Source organism: Acomys russatus, chromosome 15 (assembly GCF_903995435.1).
Source record: "Acomys russatus chromosome 15, mAcoRus1.1, whole genome shotgun sequence".
Taxonomy (NCBI): domain Eukaryota; kingdom Metazoa; phylum Chordata; class Mammalia; order Rodentia; family Muridae; genus Acomys; species Acomys russatus.
Window position 1 is genome coordinate 38,765,582 of NC_067151.1, and position 24,234 is coordinate 38,789,815.

General features: G+C 39.3%; 1 protein-coding gene across 1 annotated transcript in view; it reads right to left on the reverse strand.

Moving 5' to 3' along the window:
* The window catches only part of Gpr149 (G protein-coupled receptor 149), a 61,309-nt gene extending 49,418 nt beyond the window's left edge, over positions 1-11,891 (reverse strand). The window contains exons 1-3 of the mRNA XM_051157241.1: positions 10,523-11,891; positions 9,451-9,643; positions 2,448-2,899 (exon numbers count right to left, since the gene is read on the reverse strand). Of these exons, the coding sequence (XP_051013198.1) occupies positions 2,448-2,899; positions 9,451-9,643; positions 10,523-11,491 (1,614 nt within the window). The 5' untranslated portion in view covers positions 11,492-11,891. The remainder of the gene's footprint in view (positions 1-2,447; positions 2,900-9,450; positions 9,644-10,522) is intronic.
* Positions 11,892-24,234: the final 12,343 nt, after the last annotated feature.

The window sequence follows — 24,234 nt, forward strand, 5'->3', positions numbered from 1 at the left end:
TTTGGCAGTTTGATCCTATACCTCTTCCACCTCTCCTCACAGTCCCACTCTCACTCTCCATCCCTGTCATATCCCCCTCTTTTTTTCTCAGAGAAGGGGCAGAGCCTAAGGGGTACTAACCCATCTGTGACTGTATTTCCCTTGATGTCATCTGGTTCTTTATAAGTTTTTCCTGTTTTAACCTCATACCACCTGCTTTCTTTACCACCAGTCATCCTTCTCACTGTCATCATTTTGAAAAAATTTCCTAAAGTACTTGCTTATCACAGATGTCAAATGTTGGTATACAATAAAAAAAATATTTACAACTGGGAGATACTTATATTGACCAACGTTTTCTATTTTCATATGTCATTTGGCTTTTTATTTTTAAAAAAAGTGTGAGTAGGAATATATATGTATGTGCAAATAAGTTCAGTCTTTCATTTTTTCTAGGTATAGTTAGACACTTGTACTTCCTATAGCAAACAATTATAAATGAAGAGCTGTAAATTGTAGTATTGGAGATATTCTTAATATTCTGACAATAAGTAATTTAGAAAAAATAAATCATTTAATTTTCAATGAAAAAATAAAGTCTCAGAAAAGTATATATAGTATCATACTGCTTGAAAAAGGTCAAACTTACCAAAAATACCATATTATATAGGTAAGGTCCGTTTGTGATCAAATAAGGCAACAAAAAGACTGAGTAAAATTCATGACAGCTTTGTCTAGCATGTTTTTCTGTTGTTTTGATAACCACCATGACAGAATCCTGGAAGGGAAAGGGTTTATTTGGTTTATGCTTCCAGGTATCAGTCATCACAAGACAGGCTAGAAATTCAAGTGGAATTAAAGCAAAAACAATGGATGAATGCTGCACACATACTTGTTTTAAGCTCCTGATTAGCTACCTTACTTATTACTTTTGGGTGATGTTGCCCACAATGGGTGGGGCTCTCCTACATCGATTCTCAATTAAGAAAATGATCATACAGACATGGCCACAGGTCAGCACAATCCAAAACACTTTTCAGTTCAGTTTCCTTCCTTCCAAGTGACTCCGGTTTGTATCAATTTGACAATAAAAACTAACTAACTAACAAACACAATCTTTAAGGGTCAAACTGGAGGTTAGAGTAACGGATGGGCACATGAGGTATGTTCTGCACTCTCTGTCTCTGTCTCTACACACACACACACACACACACACACACACAGAGGGACATGCACACAGACACACACACTTCATCATAAGTATCTCTGCTTTTTATGTTCAAGAAAATCAAAAGGTTCATTCGACCCAAACAAAAACTGATGATGAACAATATGAGAAGTCTTCTGTTAGCTGATGAGGCTTACTGCTCTAAAAAATATGGAGCATTTTGTTCTGAGACTTCTACTTTTGTCTCCATCACTAAATTTGTGGGAAATATTTAACTTTTTCTAAGATTCCTAACTTCTAAAACAATGTGCATATTTCCCCAATGTTTTATATACTTTAAAAATATTCTATTGACTTTTAAAAAAATGATATCAGAGTAAGGATTCTCCTACTTTTTAAACAATGATACGAGAATGATAATAGGAAAATATATTACTCATACTTAAAAATACACATTCTTACTTGTGGTATGAAGTGATACATTTATTCAATAAATGCATTAATCCTAGCAGAACATTTCTGGAGTTCAGCTTTTGATACCAGAGATTAAGAAAATTGATAGGATTTCTATCAAAATCATCCTGAAGAAGCCTTCTTCTCCCTAGTAAATTTTTAGCCCTAAAAACAAGGATAATGTGATCAAATATGAGGTTTTAGAAAAAACAGGCTCATGTGAACATCACACTGAAAAAACAAATCGACCCTGATCACTCATAGAAGTCCAGAATAGGGAGAGAATGGAAGACTATTCATATGCAAATTCTTTTATTTCTTACTTTTTTTCCTTCTCTTTTTTTCTTTTTGTTTTTAAATCATCATCAAACCATATCCTTTTTGTTTGTTTGTTTGTTTGTTTATTTTAAGAAATGGGACATTTGGTACCACTTGGGATGACTCACTAGAATGCTTGCTGAAATAAATTGTTTGTATGTGGTGTGTGAAACATTAAAACACATGTTAACTTATTTAAACAAAGGGCAAAGGAGTTTGATTGCAGCCTGAATTCAAACAGATTATTTGAAGTTAAAATAAACTGTTTTATACATCTCAAATATTCCATTGAATTTTACTGACTTCAAAATGTATACCTTTTGTCTGAAGCAGTAAATCTAAGTTGAATAAATACCAAAAACATCTTTCCAAAGGCCTTGAAGTAAAAGTGAGATAATGTGGAACCAAGTATTGAACTGAGTCCAGCAAAAATCATCCTTGGACTTGTTTAATTGAAACAATAAACTCATCATTTTCCCCACACATTTCGTGTTTAGTTTTAATTTATCAAGAAGGGCCTTTACTGTACCTGGCGAGGTGTTCGTTCTGACTTGCTCCGGCACCACTCCCAGTCTGAAAGATCCGGTTTCTGACTCTCCTCATGGGACAGCCGTCTTTCTGGACCTTCAAAAGAGGTGGTTTCTCCACAGTTAATATTGCCTTCTGTTTTAACAGAAAAAACACCCCTTTCCTCCCTTAGCTCCTGTTTGGCCTCTGGGGTGTCTGTATTGGTGCACTTGTTGACGCCCTGCAGTGTGGTGCTGTCCAGCGGTGGTGTGGTGCTGATTTCGACTGTTATAGCATTGAAGACCTTGTGGTTGTCTTCTGGAGGCGCCTTTGTAGCTTCACACTCGTAGTTCTTTGGGTTGTGATAGGATATTGAATTTTCATCATCATCATCATAGTAATCTGCATGTGCTATTTTATAAATTCCATAGCTTTGTTGGAACGATATATTGAATTCAAAGCCTTTCCTCTTCACTGCATGAAAATAATAAAATTCTACAGTTAGTATGATAGATATAAGCAGCATTGGATGTAAATAGTGAGCATGAACAGGCACTGCATTTATTTGATTTCTCTGAGTTAAAAACATATTCAATTACTTCTTGTAATGTATACAAAGCCAAATGTCTTACAAAATCTCTTATTTTATTACTCTGAACCTAATTTCTTTCACTTACCTGATGAGGGGCTTGAAAGTAGACAGTCTGAAAGACTCAGTCTTTAGGGCAATTTTATATGACCAAAAAACGATAAATTAGGAAACTCTCAAATATATTCAGTTTTACTTCTCTTCAGTTCACTAATTTTATAAATTTCTTTACTTTGGAAAGTATTATATTGTTTAATGCTAAAGAATTGATTACTAAATAGACTATGAGTCATTATGCATATATAATCATTTAAAGGATTTTTGTTTATAATACTTCTGGCATTTATGCATGTAAAAGCACACGTTAAAAATTAGATCATGTTCTGCCATGTAGCTTCTTAACTCCAAAAAGATAAAATTTTCTTTCTTTAGTGTGTCACTATGGAGACAAGGCTGGTGTTGAATTTTCCAGGTAGTACAGTCTGGCCTTGAACTCTCCACCTTTCACTGTCAATTTTTGGGATATGTTTGTGAGTTACAGAATCTGGCAACATGTTCATTGCTCATACAAATAAACTTGTAATACATTTGTTTAAAAATATGAATGCATGTGTAATTCTTTGAACTGATACATTTTTAGAGTATTCATAAATCTGATTAATTACAGTATAAGTTTAATAATGGCTAATTACATTTATTATTTCAATAGTCATAAGAGTAGGTATTCCAAATATAACACTATTAATTGGTTGGTACAGCTCAAAATTTTAGAAAGCTATGTGGCAGAAAGTGATACAATTTTTGAGTGTGAGCATCAGCCAATTACAAATCAATTTCTATCAAAGTGGAAGTCAAAATGCAATATGATGTTCTCTTTTACATCATTTAAGACATGGGTTTTTTTAAAACAAAAACTTCTTACTTTGATAGCTCAGTGTTTTATAGTTAGACATTTAGCTATCTTTGGTGGAAAAATTATGAAAAGCCATAAAGTTTTCATGGGAATAATACATAAAACTTGATTCACTTCGGAACACACTCTAGTGCCATTCACACGCTCATTCTATTGCTGAAATGTTCCCGGAACCAAAGATTTACCGCTCAGCTCTGCTTTCTGGAAAATAGAATTTATCAACATCATTCATTTTTTTGTGTGTGAGGCAGAACACAAGCTAGAAAAATTTGTATCAAAAGAAAATTGGAAAGTAGACGCAGATGATTGTGTTCTCTATGCTGTGACATTTATAGTTCTACTTACTTATCCAGTAATATAGTCCAGAAGAATTAAATTATAACTTTTAACCTACTTTAAGACTGAAAGCTGAGGAACTACAAGGATGACACAATTATTGATGGGTTTCCTTTCTCAAACAAAGATATGAAGGGTAAAATTTGTAAACTAGAAGCACTCAGAAAATAAGAGTGGTCATTAAACATCGATATTATGATTAAAACTTGACTGTGCAGTGTCAGATGTATATGGAAACTCTGAGATACAGGGAGTAGAAAAGATGCAACATCTTTAAAGGAGTGGACAGAATGTGCTATTGGAAAATGTGCTTCCAGGTCAGGAGCAAGGAAGTCTGAGGTGAAAAGAAAACCAGAGACAGTGAGAAAAATCAGGAGGTAAAGAGGCATTCAAGTCTGATGACCTGAGGTTAAGCCTTGCTCCTAAAGTAGGAGATAACCATCTCAAAAAAGTTATTCTCATACCTTCACACTCTTATACATGCATACAATGCATATCACAAATAATAATAATAATGATAATAATAATAATATTCACACTTAAGAAAGAAACTAAGGTTGCCATAGTTATCACAAGGAAGTTAATCAATAATATTGTTTCATGGTAGATCTACATAATAGAAGTATTGATCACCCTCTTCTGCAGAGAAAGCTGAGATCAATAAGGAAGGTCACCTTTGGTCATTTATTTTACAAAATGATTTGAATTTATAACTGATTTAAAAATTCAAGTGATTGTCCTCTACATGAAATCACTTTACTGATGATCAGACTTGGTGAAGAAATAAACTAAAGGAAGCAGAAAGGCATACAAATGACATCTGTAGGTCAGAGTCTGTATGTTTGTTAAAATCAATGAAAATGTTTTGTAGTTATTTAATTTTTGTTTTTAATGACTTTCCTTAATACTAAAGGTAATCCCTGGCTGAGGTAACTGATGGAGATCATGGATTAAAATAATACAGAACAGTTGACAGTGTTTGAGTTAAACACAATGGTCAATGGGTTGGAGAGATGAATTTGTGGATGAAGTGTTTGTTGTTTAAATATTAAGTATAAATATAAAATAGAGAGTAATAGAGAAGGCATCAGAAATCAACCTCTGACCTCTCCATGTTCATACATAGACCATCACACCCACATCTTCACATACACACAGGAGTAATACACACACACACACACACACACACACACACACACACACACACACACACACACACACCACACCATACATACCATATAGAAAAACAGTTAATAATCAAAATTATGTTGGATAAAATCTATCATTTTTAAGTTCCTCAAGCACAGATGTTACATCTTTTAAAAATTATGAATAGAAAATGGAAAAAATTCAGTATCTATACGAGACAGACATGTAACACTAATAACTGACAATCTAGTGCAATATAGGTAATAGGAGTGCCCCTAAATCTTGTTAAGGGTCCTCAGTTCTGGCCGCCTTCTGGGGAGCAGCACTGTCAGCTACTCATATTTTTCACGATTCATCCAGATATACATATTTGATGTAAAATATCATGATCTTAAGATTTTGGCACTTAATTGTTTTATTAAAAACTATCAAAAATCGATCAAAATTCATGCTTCAAGTCTATGACTTCTCAGGGAGAGATAGATAGATAGATAGATAGAGAGAGAGAGAGAGAGAGAGAGAGAGAGAGAGAGAGAGAGAGAGAGAGAATTAGTTTTCCTTAAGGATAAGGTGCCTAGTAGGTTACCCATGATCCAGGGGATGGCCCTACACTCGGGAGCGCATGGGCAGCACAACTTGGATTCAGTGGTTTACTTAAGAGAAGAGGGTATGAAGTGAGGAGAGGTTATGGACGTCAGGGTGGATCTAGAAGGAGTTAGAGGAATGAGTGGAGAAGTATCAAAATGCATTGTATTAAAATTTTCAAAGAATTAATAAAAATATTGTATTTGAAAAATTTTTTTTGACCCAAACCTGATTTAGAGGTCATTAATTGAGGGCTTCTGTCCCTTATTCAGCATGCAGCACAGGGTTACGCACAACCGTTTCCTTGACAGGTGATTGTGAGTGGGTGGGGCAATATGTAGAAATGGTGCTGGAGACAATAAGAGTGTTTGCATTAGAACAGCCCTGACTCAGTGATACCAGTTGAATGGAACATGACTCAAGAGGATTTTCTTCATAACATTATTCCTTTGAAATTTTTAGACTTTCTGGCCTCTCTCTCTATTTTTTTATGAATTTAAAAAAAGTAGCTGAGTTGCTTTTAAAGGTTTCTGAATAGAAGGTCACAAGTAAGATGACTCAGTGTGTAAAAGCACTCTGATTCTTGGAAGCCACGTAAAGATGGAAGGAAGGAACAAACTCCACAGACTTGTCTTCTGACCTCTATTGCCCTCTGAATCAAGCATATATCAGTTATCTCTTGCCAATTATAATTTATAATAATTGCATTGGCTTATAAAATAGATCATTTTCATATATATCACCAGGTACTCTGATTCTGTGAAGAAATAAACTGAAATTATAATTTTAAAAGAGAACATCTTATTTTTAGCTGTTTATTTAGTCAAAGAAGAAAATATCATGTCAATCAAAAAGTGTGAGTCTGAAAACCATATGCACACTATATGTGAAATTTCTGTGTTAAAATTTACACACAAAGTTTTGTTTTGAGATAATACATAAACTCCTATCCAAAACAGATGCAGATTTTTTTCTGCAAATTATTTTCTGGGTGCTTGTCTTTTTGTCACCATTTAGTAAAACTGAGACATATACTTACATCTTCTATATTGAAGAATGGCCTTTAGGATGTATGGGTTAATAGACAAAATATTTCCCTTCCTTGATTCTGGAGTTCAATGGTAAAGAATAAAAATAGAAGAGATGTTTCCTTTGTTAAGAATGAACAACTAAATATGGAACGCCTAGTGAGTTCATATATCTAGTGAACACTGGACCAGCTTCAGGATAAGCCACCTGGAGGGGTACAGAACTCCTAGCAATGGAAACTCAGTGGTGGCACGACCTGCCACAGCACACATCTTTACTGTATTCCTGTGGGCAAGGTTTAGATTGTCAAAGAGAATGGAGCTATTTGACCTGTAAATGTCTAAATTAGGATTTCGCTAGCAACATTTTGTTTTTAATGCCACAGTTTTAGAAGAAGAAGAAGAGGAGGAGGAGGAGGAGGAGGAAAAAGAAGAAGAGGAAGAGAAAGTAGTAGAAGAAGTAGAAGAAAGCAGCAGCCTTCAGGGACTGGGAGCTGGCTCAACAGTTATCGCCCTTGCCACACAACAAGAAGACCAGAGTTCAGAAGCCCAGGAACCACACCAAGCACAAATGCTGGGTGTGTGAAGTTTTATCTGGCTGTGGAGACAGGGGATCAATCTGACCAATGCTAGTTATAGTCTTGGGTTGCAAGAAAATAATAATAGTAATAATAATAATAATAATAATAATAATAATAATAATAATAATAATAATAAATTAAAAGGAAAAAAGTTGAGAGAAATCAAGGATATCAACCTTGAGCCTTCACAAGCACATTACCTGTGCACATGTACCCGCAAACACATGTGAACATGTACACATACACCTATTCACACCACATGCATGAAAAGAAGAAAAAGAAAGCATTTACACCTTCAAAGCTAACTTCATTTTTTTTTATAACTTTAAAATAAATGTTAACAAAAGCAGTGGCAATTCTAGGGGAGAGTGTTCATTTGATTTTGAAAAGTTTGGTTTCCTACCCAGAGTAGTGTTAATGAGATGATTGGCTCGGCTGGGCCGTCTATGTACATTCCTAGCATGTGTAGTGTGGACTTTGCAATGGTTTCATGCTTATTTCAGTGAGTGCCTGGTAACGGTGGTTTGGCATTAGCTGGTTCTGATATGGGTGCTTCCCAGTCTTAAAATATGTTTGCCTACCCCACTTCATTGAAACTTCATTTCTGCTAGCACGAGCTTACCTCCTTCAGAATTTTAAGTTTTACAAGACAGAATCACAGCAATAATGTAATAGCATAATAGTAACATTTGTCAGACTGTAAGAACCGAGTTATAAATGATTTCTTCCCATTAATACCTTCATAAATTTTATATATAGTTTACTCTTAGTTGTCTCTGTTGTTATTGCTCTAGCTATTAATTTCTAGAAACACATCATTTATTATGCTATACAGTTATTTTAAAGACACAAATGAATTTGTCATCTGTTACACAGTAAATTATATTTTTAACAACAGAAATATTTTTGTCAATTGGAAAATACGTAGATAATCTATAATTAAATATAATTAATATATGAAAATTGCCAGATATTAATATTTATAACAATAACCTTGTTATAATATGGACTGCAGAAAATATTTTGATATTTTCTAATATTTACCACCCAAAAATGGTCTGAAGTGAACTGTTTTTATTTAATATTTTTTTCTATATTTTAAAAAATACTTGCTTATTCTGTGCAAGAGGACAATTAGCAGAAAAGTTACACAATAGTAAATCATTTGATTTATTCAGTCTAGTGTGAATCTTTAGTTTAGAAAGATGACCCCCTCCCCCTTCTAGCTAGGGGATTTTTTTCTTATTGGCTGGTGTTAGGGATGTATCCTGTTTCTAACAGCAGAGGAGCACCCTCAACATTTATTAGGGTACCATGTTCAGGCAAGGTGATCACATACTACAAAACCTTACCTGCATCTTAGCAGAAAATAAGCATCAAGACAATGAAAATATTGTGTTGCTCTTTTAATAGGAGCAGGGGTTTTATATATATAAATAGCTCAGGAGTTTTAAGCTCTTCTGGGGGTTTATCTCTTCAAAAACAGGCTGCTCAGCAATGCTGCCCCTTGTGTAGACTTGGGAGGAGGGATTGATTTTTCTACTCTGAACTAAAAGTGAGGAAGGAGGTAACATATAAGGGTCTGTGTTGACATTTAAGAGTGGAGTTGAATGATCCATTTTCGTTACCTAAAAAAGTCACCAATGAATAAATAAACCCTTATCAGGCTTTCTAAAAACCTGCTCCATCACTGAGCTGAAATGTTACCGCTTCTTGCTATTCACCATTTGCATGTGTCCTAGAATTTCACCCACCCCCAACCCGGTGACTTTCTCAATAGGCCACTTTTCTGCTTTTGAGTGTAGGATTGTGCTCCTACTATGGAGCCACTGTAGAAGACTTACACTTTTTCCCATCGTATGCGGTCGAGTAGGCGTCAGGATGGCAGTTGATGATGCAGCCACAAGGCAAGTGTGTCCAGCGTTTGGACATGACAAACACGGGGGTTACAGTGCTGGCCAGCAAGGTTAGTAGGAAGCTGAGCATGTCGACCGGAAGGCTCTGAAGTCCCACCACGTGTTTTACCAACATGTGGATCTGAAAGGCAAAGAACTTCAGACTGAAGCCAGAATCCTCTTTCCCAATCTCCAAAGCTTTCTCGCAGTCCCCACTTCGCAGAAGCTCTCTATCCAAACCCTCTTTCTCAGTAGATAGGAGCTCTGTTTCTGGGCTACACCCGGGGGGCTTTGGTGGCAGGATTCTGGGAGTGGATGGGACACACCTCTGTGCACCAGAGCAGACAAGGTTTAGTTGTTTTCTTCCTGAACAATCGATCTATACCTGCTGCCCTCTGAAATCTCTACCAAAGAAGCAGGCAACACATAAAGTAGAGATGCTAAGGGGGGGGGGGGGCGGGGGGAAGCGGGCAGGAACGGCCCGGCAGTATCCGTACTGGAAACTCCAAAGGGCTTGTTTCCAGGTCTCCACCCTGATGTGCTGCTCACATGAAAGCCACTGTCATATCTCCTCCCAGCTCACTGGGAGAACACCGGGACAAAAGCTATTTTCTGTCCTTTCTTTCTCTTTATCCCTACGTTGTGCCACACCTCTCTGTCTCTTGGTGCTGGAGATGGGCGGGGTCCCTACCAGGCAGGAGAAAACAAGGAATAAAACTTCCTCCTTCCCTTTCTGAATAAGCCCAGATTTTGCCTTAAGAGAGAACATCTTTGACCATGGTCTAGGAAAACCAAGTCCCCTGTGACAAAAAAGGCTCTCCACCCTTCCTAGAAAGAAAAATACTTAACAGCCAAGGTACAGTGGCTAACTAATGCCCAAGTGAACTGCTTTCTTCCAGGCGAGTCTTCAACGCCAATAGATGAGCCTGGAAGCGGACTTCATCCGCGCATCTTTGGGCGACTCCCCAAATCTGCGTCTGGACTCAGCACACACACACCCTCGAGTGATAAATGTACTCACCATCATGGGAAGCCAAAGGATGACTTTCGTCATAGCTAGAATCAAAGCGAAGCGCTTCTGTGCCAGGCTCACAGGGAAGCTGCTGGTGCCCTGGAGAGTCTCTCGACTGCCGGCACCAGCGCTGGAGGCAGCAGGCTGACACTGGGCAAACACCGTGTTGGAGCTCGGAGAGCTTCCCCCAGCGCCTCGCAGAGCAGGTATCGTAACATCCTCTGGAGACCGACAGAGCACTCTTCCCCCAGCAGCAGGCGTCCCAGGAGTGGAGGCGCCAAGGGAAATTTCCTGGTAGTTGGCGTGGAGTCTCCGTGGCTCCTCTGAACACAACAGCTGGTGAGTGAGCGGGACAGAGAGAACGGCCAGGAGTCCGAAGGCAGAAGCGTACACCGCGAAGAGGAGCAGCACATAGGGACCGGAGCAGTCGGTCAGGCAGCCCCAAGGAGTGCGCACAAAGACACCCCAGCCGCACAGCGGGAGAACGGCCAGGAGCAGGCTGACTGCCCACACGGTTAATGCCACACCAAGCACCTGTCCTGATCTCCAGGAAGTTGACTGACTCGCCACCGTCCTGTGCATCGTGTAAAAGTTGTAGACTACTATAAGAGTCGCCTTCAAGTTGCTGGAGAGGCCCTGGCACAAATACAGTAAGGCAGAGGTGGTGCACAGAGACTGGAAGTAGCCAGGGGCCTCTTTTGGCCACTGCAAAACCAGGAAGATGGCCACTGACAAGACACTTAAAAGATCATCCACAGACCAGGACGCCACAAGCATGGACAAAACAGTTCTGGTTTGCATGGTCAGCAGGGAAACCAGTGAGAAAACGCTGCCCACCAGAGCTGCGAGAGTCATTAAACAGATCAGGCAAAAAAGAGAAAGAGTCAGAGGTGCTGGCGAATTCACAAGGTCCGTAGAATTATGACTTACTTTCAACATTTTAGAGTCATTTGTTAAGTTGCTGAGAGAGAAAAGCATTTTCCTCAGTATTTGAATTCCCCTTTTCAACGAGTCTGATGATTTTCTCAGAGCGTGAGAGCTGTAAATCAGACGTCATTTCTCCTGCCAAGTTTCTCTAGATGTTCCATGTGTTGGTCCAGTAGGAAATGGTCAGACATGTTTCGGTTATAAAGATCTGACTTAATTCATATATCAAGACTAGGATCCATTTCAGGCATCAGTAGGGAACTTTTCAATATTTTAAGTAAACAAGTCTACCAAAAACTTCCTTCCACCACCAAATTTCAGACAAGAAAGCAGGAACCCCTCAGGCAGACTGCAAAGTGCCCATGCCGGGATGCTGTGTGCCCTTCCTAAGAGAGCATCTCTAGCTTGATGCAATCACTTGGGAGAACAATAAAATGATGCATCTGTTTGGCAGAGCTGGAATCAAAGGCAGAGATTGTCAGGTAGGTTTCTGCTCAGCTGGAGAGAGAGAGAGAGAGAGAGAGAGAGAGAGAGAGAGAGAGAGAGAGAGAGAGAGAGAGAGAGAGAGAGAGAGAGAGATCCAAAGCCTGAACACAGGCTCTCATCAAACCTTTGTGTTCTTTTAATCAGCCTGTGATCCTGGGAGCTGCAGGAAGGAGGAGTCAGCTGCAAGCAGGAGAGAAGCAGGGAAGAAAGGGAGAGTTCAGTGTTTGAACAAAATGATTTGTGGCTTCTACTCCCAGCTTGGCTTATTAGAAGCAAGGAACAGAGCTTTTTGATGGTGGCATATAAAACTAGTTCAAATACTTGCTCTGGCTTGATGTGAACCATGGAAATAACTACCCAGAGGTCTAAGCCATCCCAATAGCTGAAATCCTTACCCTGATCTAGGCTTCCCTTGCAGTGGGAGGCAGGCCAAAGTAATGACTGCCCCAGTGTGTAACTTTGTGAGCTGACGTGTTTTTTCCTGGGGCTACTTACAGGAACAGGGGTGGCCCCATAGCAGCTGCATCTCTGAAAAGCCCATTTCAACACAGGTAAGCAGTTACATTTGGGGGGCTGAGAACGTCCTCTAGGCACACCGCCTGGTCAGACCCTTCTCTCCCGCAGCTGTTTCCATTAAAGAGGGGACCACATGAATCTTGCAAGTTTCAGCTTTCCCAGACATGTAGACCTTTGTTTACCTCCAGGGTCTCGTGAGCTTTTTCTCCCACAGGCAACGTTTCAATTCCGAGGAACCCAACATCCAGCTACACAACACTCCATCTCTTCCATCGATGACTAAGCAAGGACCACTATGCCACGGTAACAGACGCTTAGGAGTTTCCCTAGTGGTTAGGAGTCTCTGGAGCACACCAGGTATTACAAGAGGAAGTTTCCTTCCCTGGTAGATTTTCCATTGACAGCCACAAGAGTTCAGATGACAGTTTGATGGGCATAGCACATCCTTTTAACAAAACAGTAGCGGTTGTTTCCCCCACTGGGGCCTACGACCTCCTTAGACAGTGCCAGATGTGAGCTCCCAAATTGTTTATTGTTCCCAGGATAGTTGCACCATTGTGGCACAAGCAGACACATCCTGTCTGGGTTTTGTTTGTTTGTTTTGTTGTTGTTTTGTTTTTTGTTTTTGTTTTGTTTTGTTTTGTTTTGTGCTGTAGCACATAGAATCCATAGCCAGGCTGTAGTGTCAATGACACTCTTACTCCAGCAGCCTGCACTGCACCCTCCGACAGTGTAAACAGGGAAGGGGGGAGCTTCTAGATCAGTGCCAGCTTTACATCCCCATGTCCCTCAATCAAAGTGTGTGGTGTCTTCAGTAATAGGGCCTTACTACCCAGCTCTGGCATACAGCTGACAACAATGCTAATAGCTTTTTTATGATTTGTGGGCCCTCAATGGCCAGCAACAGGTCAGCAACCTGTCACAAAGTAACCAGCCTCTGGCACTGGGATTTTCACTGAGCAAGCTTATGGCCTCTAGCAATGCCCATTTCCACTGGTGCAGGGTGTCCCCTATACTCAAGTTCCTTAGCTCTTTATTTTTTTTTAACATATATGAGATTTAAAATTAATTATTTGAGAATTTTATATTTGCATACAATACATTTTATGATATTCAATCCCCCACCCATTCCTCCTAGGTTAACCTTCCACCTTTCTGTAACCTCCTCTTTGTGTCCGTATTTTTGCTGTTAACTCATGGAGTCCAATCTGTGCTGCCGTTTATTCACTGCAGAAGGGGCCATCCACTGGGGTGTGGTTCACCTACCAGGAGCCACACCCTGCATCCAAGCTGACCCTCCCTTTCCCAGAAGCCACCGGTTGTCAGTATTGCCTCAGCTGGAGTTGGGGGCTTCCGCTCCGTGATGGAATGCTGACTGGCTTGTTACTCTTGGGGTCTTGTGCATGCAACCACAGCTTCTGTGGGTCCATCCGCGCAGCGGAACTGGGTCCCCTTTGCTCAGTTCTGGCTTTTATAATCTTTCTGCCACCCTCCCTTCAGTGATCCTTGGACCTTGGTTGGGAAAGGGTAGGATACAATTGTCCCCTTTGTGGCTGAGCACTCTAAACACATTTATTCTCTGGACTTTAACCCATTGTTTCTGCATTAGTTTCCATCCATTACACTAAGAAATATCTCTTAGGAGGTATAAGAACTGCACTATGGCTAAAGAGACGCAAATTTGGAGGGCAGCTTGATACTATGTCCATTTTATAAGCTGCTGTTTTGACCATCTATTCTTTCTTTCAATTAATCTGACCCCAGGGCGGTTGTGTGGTATACTTACCATTGTACCTGTTGTCATACCCCAATTATTCACATCAGCGTTTGTGACATAACTACCCTCATCATAGTCAATTTTCCATGAGTGGCCGTACATAACACTGAGTTAATGAAACCCCTGATGGCTTGACTGTTGCTTGATGATGTGGAAATGTGTGGAAGAGGCTAGAGGACTAGCCCCTCTATAGTCTATATGTCACCTCTATAGTCTATATGTCACCTCTATAGTCTATATGTCAGCCCCTTAAGGGAACAGGTTGACTTATGTATGTGGTCCCTCTACATCTGTTGTTCCCACTGGAGTGCCGGGGCACACAGCTGTTTAGCCAGTCCTACGGGAATCTTAGCCTGTTCAAACTCTTCTTGAGCACTTTTGTCTTTTCCCTATGTAGCATCCCTCTTTATTAAGAGAACTAGCAACTTGGGCAAGGTAGCGTATGCCAAGAGCTTCAAGGATGCCTGAAGCTCTTTTATATTTATAGGCACAGGCTGCTGTAGAATTAAAAAAAAAAAACACGTTTGTCAAGTATCATATGCATCTTGACCATAATTCTCCCAATATTTCACAGCTGTGCCTGGTCTTTGTACCTTGTATGATTTGATCTCCAACTTCCATTCTTTAGGTATATATGAATGTCTTTTATATACTTCCTAACTTTGCACGTGACCCATAGGTTAGTCACGTCACGACATTCTGCCATCTATGTAACAATGAAGCCTTTTCACTCAGGGTGGTCCAGATAACAAAGGTCCTGGGCCACCATCCCTTAATAAATAGTGGGACCATGAGAGTAAGATTTTGAGTTCTTTGAAGGTTCATTGTTCACCATCTCAAGTAATGTACATTGGCCTCATGATCTATCTGCTAAGAGAACACTTAAAAATTAAATAGCAATGTCTAAGACTCTAGGACAAAAATTCCTTTAGTTCTGTGAGTTGCCTGATTTCTTCCTTGCTGGGGGTGGGGGGTGCTTTCGTAGGGCCTCTGTACACTTCCTCAGAATCAAGGACTTGGTAGGGCTGGTTTAAGCTGTTTGGTTTAGCATAGTCAAGAGAAAATTGCTTTGTCTGTCTGCCTGCTGTGCTGAGCCTGCCTGCCTGGCTACGTTCTATCTAGTGTCTGGCAGACTCTTGGCTTGAAGAACTGTAGATGTTCTCATTGTCTGAGTCTCCCTCGGGCTTGGTGTCTGTGAGAGCCCCAGGCTAAAGGATCAACTCCTTCTGCCTTCAAAGACTCACAATGCACACACACTTTTGAGATTTATTTATTTTATGTATGGTTTCCAGTCCTGATGCTTCTCTTTCTTTCCTTCCTTCCTTCCTTCTTTCCTTCCTTTCTCCCTTCCCCTCCTTCCCTTTCTCTCCTTCCTTCTCTTTCTCTTTCTCTCACTTACTGCTTCAGGAGATAACTATTCATGGTCTACAGTGAACGAATTATTGCCCATACATAAAACAAGCTTGGTTCTTTTATTTTCTTTTTTTAAAAAAAATATTTTATTTTTGTACATATACATTTCTATTATTACACACATATACAATAGATTACCTATGGCAAGAAGAAGCTGAAGAAGATGCTCTAACATTATAGAGAGTTTTGGGTGACTATTTAGGTAGAAAACTGTCTCTGTCATCTTTTCATTTAGAAAGCTACTAACCTGCACTCCTGCGATATCCAGATAATCAAGTTTATTCCTTCTCAAGTCTCTGAGGGATTTGAAGACCATGTAGCTTAGTTTTACAGTGAAACTTAATTGTTTAGGGGCTAAGATGTTTTTAGGTCTAGATAGGTGATCTAGGTTGATAATGACAATATGTGATGGAGATTGATTCACATCAGAAATTTAGATGCTTGGTTTCTTTTTATTGTACTATTTTATCCCCATATCTATCCACTGGAGCCCATTGTCCCTGGTGCTCTTATGATTACCATGAATTAAGGTAATTAAAATAATATGTACACTAATGTGGACCAATCAATTGGTAATTAGACATGAGGCCTCTGATCATCTTTGCAGGTGACCTTGACTACTTTGAGAAGAGCTTCTTCCTCCATCACAGAAGGCACACTGTGGACCACCTCTATACCCTGGTCTTCCATTCCTCTAAAAACAAACCTTTAGTAACTACTGGTTAGGCTTTAAATCTTACCAAAAATTCTCAAGTGCAGCATTTTCTTTCTGTCAGTTTCTTTCCCTAGGGACTTGAGCAAAACACCAAAGTCGCCAAATTTGTTTCCAAGTAACTTCAAAAGGACCTATAGTCTGTTTTCTCTGTTCCTTTCAGATTTAGAAAACTCTCCTACTTCTCAAAGATCATTTCTAGCCAAAACCACTAAAGCTCCATCTCATGCCCAGGGTCCCTGCTGAATCAGCTTCTTTAACTCTCTGGTGAATACAGTTCTGTCTTGCCTGGTGAACTGAGCATCACGTCTGCTTTATTTTTTCCTTCTTTAATATCTATTACTTTCCAGAGAGTCACAGTTTTTGGCTCTTTAGCACAGACTTAACTTGCACCTATTTTTTTCTTGTTTCTGCCACCTCTGGTAAACATCAAAGGGAGATTTCTGTCCCATACTCTTTTTTTCCCCAAGGTACCCACCCTAACTACCCAGTATTATTCTCCATTGATAGCTGCATCACCTTTACACAAACCTGTTCCCCTGTGTAGCCATCTCCATCTCAAAATAATTTCTTCCTACACATTTCAGAGGCCAGGGAACTGCTGCTCCAGCTGGCAGATACTCTTGTCGCTTGGTGGCCATAATCATGGACGACAAAAGTTGCTCTAAACCTTCAATATTTCTCAGGACATCTCTGTTCTCACTCAGCATGCAATTCTATACCACACATAAAAATTTCCTCCAAGGACTTCCCACCCCGAATATCCCTCTGGATAGAGGACTCAGCTTGTGTTGCATCTGTCAGCACCGTTCTAAGAGCCAATCTGTATAATGAGAAGGCATGCTATCCCATACCATATTGAGAAAGGTAACCTATCTGTGTTTCTCCTTTCATGAATCAGCATCAAACCAATATCTTGCCACATTATCCAGGATGATGAAATTACCTCACCCCAATCCAATTTTCATCCGGTTAGGTACCTGTTTGGGTATCCAGAGTGGTAAGAAGGCTTTTCCCATGGAGACACAATCCATGCTTCTATTCATCCCATAAAGGGAACCCACAGTAGACCAATGTAGCAACTGAACCAAATTCCAAGTTGATGAGTTAAAGAGCTTTTATAGAGGTTACTAATAGGCATGTGGGGGGAGGAGTTACTTACAGGAGCAGAGATGATGAGAAATGATGACAGTCACTGAAGAGCCTGCCTAACACAGATGACGACTCACAAAAGCAGCATCCTGCCACATCTCTGCACAGCAAGTCTGAGAGTCTCCTTTCCCCGCAGATGGTGACTGCTCCTGTAGCCCAGTGGTAGAGGTGGTGGACCAGGCCTCGTGGATCTCGCAAGTTTCAGCTTTCCCCATCACGGAGAAGTTTGTTCCCCTCCAGAGTCTCAGGAATTTCTCTTGCTCCCCTGGAAGGAATGTTTTCTTTCCGAAAAAACTGCCATATGACAACTTTCCATTAAAGGAGGAAAATCAGCAATGCCAAGTCTATGAATGAAAGATGACAAATTTCTTCTTATGAAAGATTCTGCATAGCTCACTCACTTTGGAAACAAAAAGTATTCATCTCCTGGAAAGTAGGGTATAGAATAGTGGCTACCAGAGGCTAGAGCAGGAGGCCAAGAGGAGGTGGAGAGGGGTTAGATAATGGGCACTGAATCACAGACAGATGGCGAAGTTATAGTATTTTCTTACACAGTATGTACCTTTAGACTATTTAATATATAGCAGTTACGAAGAGCCTGAAATTTCCCACATGTAGAAATGATGTGTTCAAAGAGACAGAAATGACAACATCTCTGATTTTTATTGCATAAACACATTGGATTATGATACAATGCCAATAAACATGCACAGATATTATGCCATTTAAATATAAAAAAGATGAATTTAGGAATGCCATGGTAGTCCTCATTACAATAAACGAAATTATATTGGGTCATTGGGTAAGAGGAGGGCCTAGCAGTTTTAGTTTAGGTTTTGTATCAAGTCGGCACGTGATCAGACTGCCATCTGAATGAAACGCATTTCCAGTCATTCATAAGTTCTGATGCTATTTTATACATTCTAAATGGAAACTGAACTCACAAAAAAGGGGAAAAATAAAAACAATTAAATTGTTTGGGATGTTGTGGATAGTAGCTGTATTTCTTAACTGGCTATTACACAGAACAGGAGCATAGCTCAGCCAAGGAGCTGAGAGCAGTAGTGATGGTCCTGACGTATTTCCCAGGACATTTTAGGGAGGGGTTCATGCTCAGTGCCTTCCCTACTCTGTCCTGGAGGGTCGGAATGGCAGCAGCAGGAGGGAAAGGGGAAAACTAGCCTGGCAACGGCTTATGTGAGTGATATGGCCTTAGACTGTCCTCTGCTATTGTTCCTGTCATTTGTGAAATAACCGGAACAGCATTGTGAACATGAGTCTCTTCAAGTGGGAAATAGTTGTAGTAGTCTTTGCCAAGCCCATCCTCCAATAAGCACAATAGGCAGATCAATTATGTTGGCATGCTGACTGTTTAATTCCTCTCTTCATTCAGGAAATGGAAACAAGAGCCACCTGGACCATCTAGTGGTGCCTTCTAGCTCCCCCTAATGGAAGGAATGCACCTATAATTTTAAAGGTTGGAAAATACAATACACATACTTTAAAATATTTCAAAATATTGAGGACTACCAGTTTGCCTCTTACCACAGACCTTACTGTGTCTTGTAAAGGCATAAATGTCAATTTGATATGACATTTAAATGTTAATTTCTGTTTGTTTAGACAATATAAGATGCTGAAGAGAAATTAATAACAGCTATTACCATATACTTTCAGGCTTGTAACCATCTTCCTATAATTATCATTAGTTATGAATTTTCTGTTAAATACAAATTTGGAAAACAGACACCTGACTATCATGCCACCTGGTATCTGTATGTTAAAGGCAAGGATGTTCAACCCACTTCCATTGGTAGTGGAGCTAGAAGGAGTGAGCTAGAAGGACCCCTGACTTTGACTTCAGGCATAATATTCAGGTGGCTAACGTAAAAAGTGTTTAAAATTTCTCTAGGTGTCTCCTTCTACATTGTAATGGGGTAGAGACTTCGCCATTTCTAACTTCAATGAATTTTTTAAAGTCCAGTTAACTTTAATTTTCTTTTCTTCCTAGTTCACAATAATTAACAGTGTCAATAAAAGGTGTAAATATGAAAGAGATAATGCTTGAGTTCTCCGTGCTTTCTGTCACCAGTGATAGTTTGGATGGCCTATGGTCTCCTGGAGAATTGTGCATCTGTCTATGGAAAGCTTAGCATCAGTGGGGATATTCCTGTGAGGGATGGTACCCAACCTTATCTTGACATGCGGACATAAACTATTGTCTCCTTCAGAAGTGAGGAAACAATCACAAGTTAACTGATCTGTCCCAAGCCACTTGCTTAGTAAGGAGTGGAGACAGCCCTTATAATTGTAATGTGGTTTTTATGTTTTTAAAAGATTTCCTCTTTAAGGACATCTATCATCTTCATGAAGTTGGTTTTAAGGTTGTTTTCTTGTGCTTAAGCTGTATTGGAATATCCAGGTCTTGCTGTAGTAGGACAGCTGGGCTCTGGGGGTGCCGTTTAGGCATCTGGGTTTGGGACGACTAGAGGTCTAGATACTGATTTTGGGATTTGTCATTGTTGGATAGTGTTTGGTTCCTTGGGTTCAGTTTCATATTTGGTCTTCTGGTCTTTGTGGCCTGAGTTTCTGGTGGCCTGCCTGATAGTGACCATTAAGCAATCTCTGTCCATGGACTTCTGGCAGCTAGCTTGGCTTTTGGTGCAGTGGGGGGTCTCTGCCTGAGTTGGGGATGTAGTAAGATACGGTGATGAAAAAGAGAATGGGGACTGTGGACACTGAGTGAGTGGAGGAGGTCTGCTGGTGGGCCACCTAGCTGTGGTTCTGACGGCTGGTGTGTTCTCTATCTGGGTAGCCTATCTGATTTTCTGACTGGCGTGGCCTGCGTCTGGGCAGCTGAAGTCTGCAGGAGTTGGAGGCAGGGGCATGCCAGTAGGCAGGCAGTGGGGCAGGACTTGGTTGAGAGGCTGTGTGCTGCCATGTAGCACTCTTAATTGAATCAGGCTTCTCTAGAAGAGCCACCGGTACTCTTGACCTCTGACCTTCTCTCCCGAGTCCCTGCAGGAATATTTTTATAGAGACCTGTGTGAAGCCGCTGAATAGACTGATTGGCTGAATTTATTCCATAGTGTAAGATTTAAATAACATGCTTAGTTATTCTAAGCATAATTATGTTTCACAAACATTAATTCATTATTCAATGTGCATTTGAGTATTGAAAGTTCAGAGAAAAACATCCTGTAAACAGAACATTATAGCTCCTTCCCTTGTGAATGTTACTGGCAATTCTTTTCAAACTATCAGACTAAAGTTCCTGATTTTATAATAATCTTTAGTTCCCATGCATTTACAATAATTAATCATGACTCTCAAGTTAACCGTGTTGGGGATCAACTAGGAGGTACCTCAAGGCAGGTCTGGGAAGACTTTTCTTTTCTTGGAATGTTTAAGTGAGGAGAGAAGAGTGTCCCCCAAAGCAGGGAGCATGCTCAGGTGTAAGCATTGAGGGACCAGTGCGCTATGCTTGCCCACCTTCACACCCTGATGATGAAGACATCTGTCTGGTTGACACTATCCTTTGCTGACATTGGAACTGACATCTGGTTTTCAATGTGGACTAACAACCAGTGGCTCTCCAGCTATCCTTCAAGCATAGAGCACAAGATTGGAACCTGGCATTCAGTTTTGTGGACTGAGAAGTTACTGGGATTTCTGGGTTTTTGGTTCTTTTTGTTGTTGTTGTTGCTTTTTTTTTTTTTTTTTTTTGTGGTTAATGTTGTTGGACTATCCTGTTTGTATCATGGAAGCCAATTCCATAACACCCCCCCCACCCCCACAATAGATATGTTCTAATAGATATGTAATAGGTCCTGTTCTTTCGGAGAACCCTGACTAAAACAGAATTCAAGGCAACACATGTTTAAAGGTTGAGATGACTCAGGGAGATCCTTGTACTTTATTAGCACATGGCCCATTTAAACTACAAACTTTCAGAGACTTTATCTCAGTACATCCAAATCTGAAGAAAACAATAATGCAGACTAAATGCAATTACAAAAAAAAAAAAACAAAAACAAACAAACAAACAAACAAAAAAACCAAAAGAAAACACACACACACACAGAAGCTCTGATATTATTTTTAAGGTTTTTAATTTTTTTTCATTTGGGAACTGTACATCAGCTACGTGAATCTGGCACAGTTTTCTCCTCCCTTTGCTTTCCTTCCACAGGTGATATTCCTGCAGACTATTTTTGCCCACCCTGGGGCATTTGAGATGCTGCTTCTCTTTGTTTTAAGAAAGTCTTTTTCAATGCCTACATAGTCATCCAAAACTCTCTATAACATTGGAGCATCATTTTCAGCCTTTTGCCCTAATATATCTGACAGACATTTGTGTGTGAGGCAAGAACTATTGAGGACTTGCTTACCCTGTCTTGACAGAGTAACTTTTCCTGTCATTTTCTCATTTTGGAAGTAGGTTATCTGCGAGTAATTTTATTCCTTCTCAAGTCTCTGATGGGGCTGAAGACCAGATAGGTTAGTTTTACAATTAAGCTTAGTTGTTTGGGAGTTAAGATGTTTTTAGGTCTAGATATACGTTTTACGTTGATAAAGATGAGATATGATAGATATTGATCTACATCCAAAATTTTAGACGCACCAAGATAGGAAAGATGTTTTCTTCAAGGCTGTCAAATACAAATAGCCAAAACAGTGTGAATGTATCATTTATATAATTCCTGATTGTTTCGTGTTTTTTCTTGCTGTAGGTAGTTTATTGTATATACATGTAATAATATAAATGCATATGTAAAACTAGATAAATAGAATAAAGTTTCTTTAAATGTCTACATTTGTAAGCAGTTGGTTTTAAGGATTAAAACTTCATCAAGCAAGTTCTCAGAGATCAGTGCTCTTTGTCCTTCACAGGCTGGATGACACTCATTGTCTCCTCCACCCTGGTGAAGCTTCTCTTTGTGCTCAGCATGATGGCTTTGTTCTTAGCTGACACTCTGTCTTCCAGGAGCAGCATCCTCCTGTTCTGAGGAATGTGGTAATTGGAATTATATTTTATCTTAGTTTTTCTGGTTGGAAGAGTAAGTTAAAAAAAAATGAAGCCATATATATTCTCAATAGAGTAAAAGGAACAATTTGAAAATTTTCTTGATTTTATTTTGGAGATTGGCAAATTTTTTCTAAACAAGCTTTCTCTCTCTCTCTCTCTCTCTCTCTCTCTCTCTCTCTCTCTCTCTCTCTCTCTCTTAAGAGGATGAGAGTTTATTACAGAGCTATAGGTGAGTGATCGTGGCCAAGGAACATTGAGACAATTTTATGAAACTTTATAGTTTTAAAAATTAAAGAATATCATAAAAACAAAACAAGTTTAAAATATATTGTTGGATACATCAGAGAGGTAGTTAAAACAAAATAGGGGAAGCTTTTCTATAGGCCTCTGAAGCTATCTGATCATATTCTTAGCTTTTGAGTTGGCAGACGCTATCTGTCTGCTAACTAGACAGATTCCACAGATTTCTAATTTAGTAGTCAACGCATGTTAGTTCTAACACAAAGGTGAGCAAGCACTGGCTAGTCATAGGTCTAAAGCTCGCCTGCGATAATATATTCAGCCTCTGGATCTGCAACATTCCAACCTCTGCACATCCCAGCAGTTCTAGTCAGTCAGTCTTAGTTTTAATCTTGGATAAGTGTACTGTAACAGTCTCCGAAGACAGTTTCCTCCTGGGAGTTCTTGTTCACAGGTTCGTCTGTTGACCAAATATCACATTTTGTACCTGTGAAGGCCACATATTATTTATTAAATATTATAAGGTTCCCCTAGCTAGGAAGCTTATTCCTAGGATGTGACGTAGATTAAGCTGAGTAGTGGGCAGAACAACAGTCTTCAGGGCAGAGGAACAGCTGGTGAAGCCGTTAAAATAGACACTCTTCCTGGATTGTACCAAAATTACTAGCATAATCCAGATCTGACTTTTTTTTTGTTTCCTTGGTATCTGATGTAAAATTTACATTGTATAAGACACATAATAGGATTACTAGACCTAAAATTAAAATAATCAAGAACATAGGTTGGTCAAATGGAGTGAAGGTAGCAGATGAAGGAAACATTATTTTAAATAGCCACAATTTACATATTTTGAGAAAAAAAACTAGATTTCATGTTTCCACTATAATTAACTCTCAGAGAGAAAAATTAATTCTTCTCTATATATCTACAAACTATTTTTACATTTAAATGTTAGAGAACGGAATGGGGCTCAGGAAGTTGTCACTGTGCCATTGTATTCTCTGGTTAGTAAAATATAAACATTGTGTAATTAACATTTTAAATCCTTGATAATTGTACTAATGGAGATTTTTATATACTAATTAAATCAAGAAACATCAGTACTCAAGGTACAAAACATTATGCATGTTGTTAGTAGGGATTGGTGTCTTTTGTATAATTTGTATATGGGTAGTTAGCACAAATCTTTGGGTATCCTAGCTAGAGTAAAGGAGTTAAAGTTCAGTTTAAATGTTTTATTTGACTCACACTATACTGAACAATGAATATTGTTGTAATTATACATATGTCTCTATATACATATTTGTATAAAGACGGTGAAAACACTTGAGCGTTTAAAACATAAAACTGGTTTTGAATAGGTTATGAATGTATAGTAAGCAAACTGTCATAAAAATGAGTAAATAAAAGAACATAATATCTTCATTTGTAGCTTAACTAAAACTCAAGTTAGTATTTTATTACTTACA